Source organism: Sinocyclocheilus anshuiensis, unplaced genomic scaffold (genome assembly GCF_001515605.1).
Source record: "Sinocyclocheilus anshuiensis isolate Anshui unplaced genomic scaffold, SAMN03320099.WGS_v1.1 scaffold816, whole genome shotgun sequence".
Lineage (NCBI taxonomy): Eukaryota > Metazoa > Chordata > Actinopteri > Cypriniformes > Cyprinidae > Sinocyclocheilus > Sinocyclocheilus anshuiensis.
The window spans coordinates 643,919-652,419 of record NW_015554154.1 but is presented as its reverse complement, the minus strand read 5'-3'; the positions used below and the strand labels follow the sequence as shown (position 1 = coordinate 652,419).

The 8,501-nt window shown below is 36.4% G+C and overlaps 1 protein-coding gene across 2 annotated transcripts in view; it reads left to right on the top strand.

Annotated features, from left to right (window-relative positions):
- Positions 1–8,501, top strand: part of ctdspl2b (CTD (carboxy-terminal domain, RNA polymerase II, polypeptide A) small phosphatase like 2b) — a 31,129-nt gene that overhangs the window by 18,792 nt on the left and 3,836 nt on the right. For both annotated transcript variants that reach the window (XM_016463538.1, XM_016463537.1), the window contains exons 3-5: positions 3,032–3,161; positions 3,589–3,729; positions 4,433–4,657. In XM_016463538.1, coding sequence (XP_016319024.1) covers positions 3,032–3,161; positions 3,589–3,729; positions 4,433–4,657 — 496 coding nt within the window. The remainder of the gene's footprint in view (positions 1–3,031; positions 3,162–3,588; positions 3,730–4,432; positions 4,658–8,501) is intronic.

Sequence of the window (8,501 nt, the reverse complement as noted above, 5' to 3'; positions counted from 1 at the left end):
GTGTAAACATACTGTAAACATTGTGTCAACTTATTTCGCAAGTATGGAGAACAGCAATAGATGGACGGATGCTGAAGTGCAGGCACTTGTAGCAAATGTAGCACTGCCAGTTGTCGTTGGAGATTCTTAGTCCTCCTTTCCGTTCTTTCAATCGCTTTACGTATACGTCGACTTTCCATGTCCATTATTGTGAAACCCGCGAGACACAACAAAAACACAGCTCCGATCACAGCGTCCTCCATCCTCCTGTTGTTAATGTTGTTCTTCTTTGTTTCCGTTGTTGAACAGCGCGCACAAATGACGTCGCTGTCGACCGGCTTACGTCACTTCTTAGTACACACTCTCGGTGCGAATGCAACCCTTTAAATGGTACTGGGAAATATAGTTCGCACAAAATCGTCCCAGTACTTTAGTACTGTACATTTAGTTCTGGAACTAAAGCGGTGCGAAAGGCCCTATTGTTTTCATTTGTCACATCTCCCAGCAACAAGGCACATGTTTCCACATGAGTTTGTTGTGTTCAAACTAGGGATGTTCATTTCGGTTTCGACAACCATTACTTGTTATCTGAACATTAACCGTTAACTGATAAGATTATAATAATAAATTAGTATTAAATAAAAATAGAACGGATGAGTGTCTGTGACCCATTAAAAATACAAAGTTTTTTTCACAGGTTTATTTTAACGTGCAAACAGCAGCATACTGAACAACAGAGTAACAGAACATGGATTCACACATCGTCAAATTATCAAGTACCTGCAGCGCTTCTGAGAACAGAGAAAAACAGAATAAAATAACAAATAAAAAGAATAAAATAAATAGGCCTACACTAAATTTTTTTTTTTTTGTCAGACATAAAAATAAATAGCAGGCCTACCTCAGTGCACAATGTGTCTAGTTTTTATTTTTATTTTTTTAAGAAAAAAAAGTAGCCTAAAATGTCGACGTGCTGTGCGGATAGTCTGGAGTAGAGCTCTGTGCGGAACTGTTTCGTAATGCCGCTTCCGCTGAATTTCTGACCATTACCGCCTGCTCACGCAACGTGTGTTCTGCTCCCGCGATTTTTGTGGCCACTCCCGCAAACATTCTTATATTGTTTATAATTTTTGCTCTATCAATATGCGGGTATTGAAATCGCTTTTGAATGCGCGCTCGATGTTCACTTTAGTTTTCGCATTTACACACACTCTGTGTAAAGGAGCACATCTAATCTTACAAGATCAGATATTTGTCAGTGAGTTCAGGATCTGCTGAGCAGCAAATACTCCATGGTCTGTCAGTCATCTATCCTACTCTCGACCCATTATCAGTCAAGCTCTGTTGGATGCAGGGTTGCAAAGTCCACATTTTTTCCACGAAATCGGGCTACTTTTAAACTGATGCCCTGGGTTGATTTTTCCCCGTGGGTAAACAAATATGTATACCGTTTAAACTGGTAGTATTAATCTGACTATTTTTTTACTTTCGGTTAACGGTTAAACGGTTAATATGAACATCCCTAGTTCAAACGACTTGAAAGTCTGGTAGCCTAGTGTGTGATCATCAGTCATTTAGTGTATTATGATCAGTTTTTCCTCTCTTTTCTTTTGTAATTATTTTGGATTATTTTAATTGCTCTTTTTATTTTGAGTTATATTATGTCAGTGGTTCTCAGCCTTTTTGACTCAAAGGCCCCACACTGTCCAACACAATATTTGAAATTCCCTTTTTGTTTCTCGTATTTCTGCTGTAATTATGAAAATGTTGCTTGTTTGCAAAGTTTTTTTTTCTTCACCGAAATTGGGAGTGTTGATATATTATATTAATTAACCAATCATGACTCCAGAAGTTTCAAGAAATGTACGTTCTTCAATATAAACAAGTTAAGGGGGATTTCATGTTGATTTGTATGTTGTTGTTGTTTTTTTTTTTTAGCATTTTAATTTAAATATATTAATTGAGTTAAATATATTAATAATAGGTTTTCATCCATCTCTAAACTTAAACATGTTAAAACTAATGGTCGACCGATACTGTTTTTTTGACAGCCGATGCGATATCTTGGAAAGCAGGGTGGCCGATATAATTTTATGTATTTTATCTAATATTTAAGAAATTTTAAATCATTTGAAAATGGATTAAAAAAATAAATGTGTAAAATAAACATGCTTATACTTTAAATGACAAAGTATTTTTCACAAATATTTAATAAAAATATAATTAAAAAGCAAGTAAACACTGTAACCAACAGGGCACTCCGTATTCTGGGAAGTTTGTGTGCATTGGGAATCACATTTTTTCAAATAAAGCCAAGGTTACACTCATTTTACATACAGCACACAGTGAAAATGACATTAATATGACATTGGGCAAAAGCATGAAGCACAGCATAATTTGAAATCACGAGTTTAAAGTTTGTCAATCGCGCGTCTCAATGAAGCTGAACTCTCCTCCTGTCCGCATTCAATTCACACGGACCGACCGTCACGCAGAGTACACGCGATCGTGCAGGATACAAATGCACACTTCATAAGATCTCACAGCTGGATTCGACTAAGTTTGCAAGGTTTTTGAAATTAGATGTTAATTAGTCATTCAAAGATTTGTTTAAATTATATAAATGCGTATTTGCTGAATGCTGACGGCAAACGAGAAAGTATTATAATGTTTGCCTTTCTATTACTAACAATATAAAAGCAATTGTTATAATACTTTTTTGTATACATTTTAATTCCTTTGTTTAACAGTTCCATCTGATTATTAGACAGACTTCTATCCATATTAGACAGAACTGTTTAACGATTTTAACGATTTTAATTTGTTAACGAACAAGAGGGAGAATGTGAGCACTGTGTGCTCAGACGCTGCCGTTCTCAGCGACGTCAAAATAAAAGTCCCGCCACGAACACATCGGCCAAACAGGAAAACTTATCGGCCAATGCCGATATTTGAAAAATGCCAAATATCGGCCAATATATCGGCCTTGGCGATATATCGGTCGACCACTAGTTAAAACTGGTGTGTATAAAACTCACTGTTGGTGTTTCAGGTGGAGACGGACAACCCAGCAAAGAGGAATCGTCTGAGCTGCGAGCTGATCACCTCCACCCCACAGAGGAAAAATGACTTGCAGAGGAAAAGCATCTACAGGGCCCGCAGAAGAAGCTTTGTCAATGAAGGTCAGTCCCTTGTGTGCTCTAGTTAAACAATGAAAACTGATACTATAGTCTGCACTGGAACTGTCGCTATATGGAAATGTCATTAGTATTAATACCAGTGAAATGTCATGATTTGACATTGCCATTACAACAGCAAAAACTAATATGCTAGTGAACATACTTTCATAGGTTCTCTTTTAATATAAATACTAACAGATTAAATAAAAACAATGGCATGTAGCCTTCAAGAGAAACAAATTGCTACTGTAATCAAAAGTACAAATAATGTCTCTGGTTTCAGTATCAAGCAGTCAACTGAATGAGGGCAACAACTATAGAGTAATAAACCTATATGGAGTTGGGGATTTAAATGGTCTCTTCTGCATTTATAATTTGATTATGCAAATTTTTTTGACATTTGTTTTTCTTTTCGTACTTTGTCCTATAGAAACCACAAACCATGACACGAGTAAGCCTAACGGGAAGTTGGAGGACTCTGAGGAGGTTGTGAGCAGTCCACCCCGCACCACCCTGCTTGGAACCATCTTCTCTCCTGTCTTCAATTTCTTCTCAACAGCAAATAAAAATGGTGAGATGAAAAACACTCAACTGAACACTAAAGATGTGAATGATCATTTTAAATTATTTCTGCATCAGTTGACACATTAACACAACATTCACACTTATACTCCAACAAACTTTTAGAATATTGTTCTGGTGTACCTGTGTTGTTCAGTACAATATTTATTTAAAATAAACTTTAATGATGAAGCATTCTTCATTCATCATTCTTGATAATGATATCCTTTTTACTTTAAGAAGAATAGTCTTTGTTAAATAAACGTCCATATTGTCTTTCTAACACATTTCTGTTTACATTTCACAAATTATTGTTTACATTTCACAAGTTACCTCTAAAGATGACACGTGACCAATCTTAAGAACATTAAAAAGTGCAGTTCATGAGAGGAAGTTTTATGTAAAATGTCAATATTGAAATTTGAAAAAAAAGAGAGCGAAGGATTCCAGCTGAAATGGGGTAGCAGGGCTGCCATTTTGAATATTGTGTGAACTTAACCACTAGTTACTAGGCAACTATACATCCTATCAATGCCAAAATTATTCAGAATTCAGTTAGCCATGCACCCTTCATGCATGCAGTGGTATATTTTGTATTGATATTTTGATGATCATAAGTTAAAACCCTGTTGCACCTTTATTCAAATCACCTAACCTGGCATGTTTTTTCTTTCCCCCTTCTCCTTTACTATTATCCTGTCGTGTCCTGTCAGCCTCGGATTCCCCAGGCCAGGTGGTGGAGGCAGAAGAGATTGTGAAGCAGCTAGAAATGGAGCAAGTAGAAGAGATGGCCACCAGTACTGCCACATCTAAAGAGCCCCTAAGTGTCCCTCTCTACACCAGTGCCATGCCCTCGGCCTTCAGACCTCCACCCTCCACTCATACACCTGCAGAGGAGAGTGTAAACACCCCCCACTCTGACCTGCCTCCTCTTACAGGTGTGAAAGACATGACACTACTTCACTTAAGCCTAAACCTAGGCGCAGTCTGCTTTAAATTAAAACAAACATAACTGTTTTCATAGAGCTGGACAATCATTCAATATCAATATGTATCGCGATATAATTTTTCTTGGCCGTTTTTAAGAGGCTTTTTTAATAGTATTCATATCGATATCGGAATTATATCGTATCGACCGAAATTAAGAAATATATCGTGATATAAATTTTGGCCATATCGTCCAGCCCTATGTTTTCAACATTTTTATTTATAAGAAATGTTTCTTGAGCACCAAATCAGAATATTGGAATGATTTCTGAAGTATCATGCGACACTGAAGACTGGAGTAATTGTAATCACAGGAATACATTACATTTAAATTGTATCCAAATAGAAAAGAGAAATATTGTGAAATAGTATCATAATTTAAAATCTTAAAACTGTTTCTATTGTATTTATGATCAAATAAATGCAGCCTTGGTGAGCATAAGAGACTTCTTTCAAAAACATTTATAACAATCGTACCGACCCCAAACTTTTGAACGGTAAGGTGTAGAGCCCGACCGATATTCTTTATTTGTAGGCTATATTATAGTCAGGGGTGCACATAAGTGGTCCGCAGGTCCACATGCGTGACCAAAATAAGAAATGCGCTGTGTAAATTAGTTCAGAGCGCGCGTTTGCGTACCGACATGGTTGACAGCTGTTAATGCACAATTACCATTTAGATCGACAAACTGTACTGTATAAGATTTCTATTCAAACTGAACGCATAAATCTAGACTACCCACTAACATTTTCAAAGCACAATGCAAAACTGTGACATTTCATTCACTGACGCTCTACAATCGGTAGTGTTAAACCCAGAACCCGGAAGCGCATATACTTACTTGCCGGCAACCCGCCAAAATAAAAGCTTGCTGATTTTAAGTTTGAAAATGAAAAATTCAAATAATTCAAATTAAAAATAATAATTAAGGTTCAAATTAAAATAATAATAAAAATATTAGCATTTTATTTTTAAGTTTACCGTAAAATAATTGTATTTTTATTTAATACTCCCTTTTTTATGTTAAAATAAAATAGTGTTATCACACTTTATTATTTAGTTTATTATTTTATTTAAAAAAAAATTAAGTGCAATAATATTATCACTATTATTAATTTATTTTTTAGTTATATTTGATGGGCCACACCATGTGCCGTGTGAGGACCAAATCAAATCTCCAGGTTCTCATATGAGAACCAGGCTGAAAAACTTGTGCACCCCTGATTATAGTACAGTATAGTCAAAACTTTTGACTATACTGTATATAGAATACAGTATATACATAAACAGAATATATACACATGAACACATTTTTTGCAATGATAACTCAAATGTGGTGATCAAACCTATGGCCTAAGGCCTATGTAGTGGAGGCAGGGTATTTAACAATAAACTTTATTATTCAAAATAATCTGACATCAGTGCACTTAACAGTAAAGTTAACTTATAAATAATTTAAACACAAATAGAACAAAATATATACAGTATAACTTGAATTAAGAAAATAAACAATGTAACTGTGTAGGGCAAGCAAGCTACTGCCAAACCAACAGGGGCAGGTTTATGCAGGAAGCACAGCTTTTCCAAATGTAAACATCTAAAATGAATAAATAATAATTAATAATATTTTCTCACAAATTCTGTGTTATGTATTTTCTGGTAATCAAATGAACATGCAGAACATGAGGATTCGTATTTTCTGCATTCTGCATTATACAGTAAATTCAGTATTTATGACTGGATTCCGCGATTCCGTCCATGTTTCGCGGAAATCGGAAATCACAGGGCCCTACTAATGTAGCAAACGATGTGATAAGCTCATTGTGAGAGTAAAGGATGGGGACATTGTTGTTTATTTACTTAGCATTGAGTCTCTCCAACTAGGTGACAACGTAGCGTTAAATCACCATTCAACAGACTCAAGCCACCACCGCACTGCCGTCTATTGGACTGCAGAAAGATACTAACTTTTCAATCTGCTACGTTACTGAGTCTGACAAACTATGCTGACACCGTGTCTGTGCCGCAACAGGACGCGACAAAGCGACTGTTGAAAATCATTTGAACTTTGTGTCAGTACGTCATAAATAGAACGAAGCATCAGTTTACTGTCGGAATTTGTCATGTCGCATTGCGCCGCATCCAGTGTAGACAACATCACTGATTATAATGGGTTCTATTGTATTTTGTTTAGCCGCGCTGTTTGCGTCCGGTGTAGAAACCCAGTTAGGAAATGTGATGTGAGTCATGTGACCGATGTGATAAGCATGAGTTCTGGGCCGCGGTGCGGCCAGTATAAACACCAGCATTGACTGAGTGGCCGCGATCAGCTCCGGTGGCCGTGTATGGGATTACATCTCTGCCACAATTCTGAGCGCGAAAGATCATATTTTGAGCACGCAAAAGTGAGCTTTGCGCACGCGCGAACTGAAGAATTTCACAAAATCATAAAGAAATAAAGTAGGGTTTACATTTCTTCCATTTATATGTGAATGTCCAGCCAATATTGTCCAAACAGAGCTGTCGTCACTGGAGTAAGTATTCCCTGCCATCACCCACCACAAAAAAAACCTATAAAATCACACTCGCGTAGTACAATAAACAGTACAAAAGCCTGCTTCATACGTTGTTTTAAATGTCTACTGACCTGTTTAAATCCACATCTTGTCCCAGGACAGCATGACCATGATGTCGGACAAAAATAAACATATCTCACAAAGGCCTATAGGTACGTGGTAGCTTCTAAATGTAATGACGTGCAATATTTGCATTGCTTGTCATCTTTAGGACAAGCTTGTTCCGTCTTGTTGTTGTGTAGGCGCCAATATCAAAAACATATTTAAGTTTGTCAGTTTGTGTAGGCTTTAAAAAAGACCAAGTAACTGCGTTACTTGTTCCAAACTTTCCAGCTCACCTAAAGGAGCACACGCGCACTGTGAAAGCTCAACGTTGCGTTTGACCTGGTCCCAAATGGTATGGGATTACATCTCTGCCACAATTCTGCGCGCGAAAGATCATATTTTGAAAAGTGCGTTTTGCACGCGCGAACTGAGTTTTGTGGAGAAAATGTTTGTCTCGCAAAGAAGAATGTATTTTGTGCATATGAAAATCAATTTTGCATTTAAAATAAGTTTTTGGATTTGTGCATACCTTCTCTTTTGCACGTGCAACGTTTCAACGTTCGCAACGTCTCACCTCGCCCTCAGTGTTCTCTAACGACATCAATCTTAACTACTATTAATCTTGTATTTAATCATTTATAATTGAGATATAATTATTAATGAAAGCTGGAAGTGAAAAATGTCTTGTATTCAGGTGTGCATAATTATTAAGCATATTTTCTTTTACAGATAAAATGAGCCAAAAAAGAGATTTAACTCAAACTGAATGTCAAAAATGATTAAATGCTTAAATATGATTAAATTATTAAATATTCAAAACTAATACAATACTAGAAATTGCAAAGTTAATGCATAACCATTGGACAGCAAAATGCTCAGTGGGTCAGCTGGGTCAGTCAAAAACATGTGGAGAAGAAAAGATTATTGTTCACTGCAAAAGAATTAGGAATTAAGGTGAAGAATTAGGTGTGAAATCACCAGGAACCATTTAGTCTCCAGCGCCACCATTTTCCAGAACTGCAACCTACCTGGAGTCTCCAGAAGTACAAGGTGTCAGGTTCTCAGAGACTTGGGTTAAGTATAGAATCCTAAAAAATGACCCCTACTTAATAAGAATCACATACTGAAGTGTAGTAAAATGCTTGAAAACTGATTTATATATATATATATATA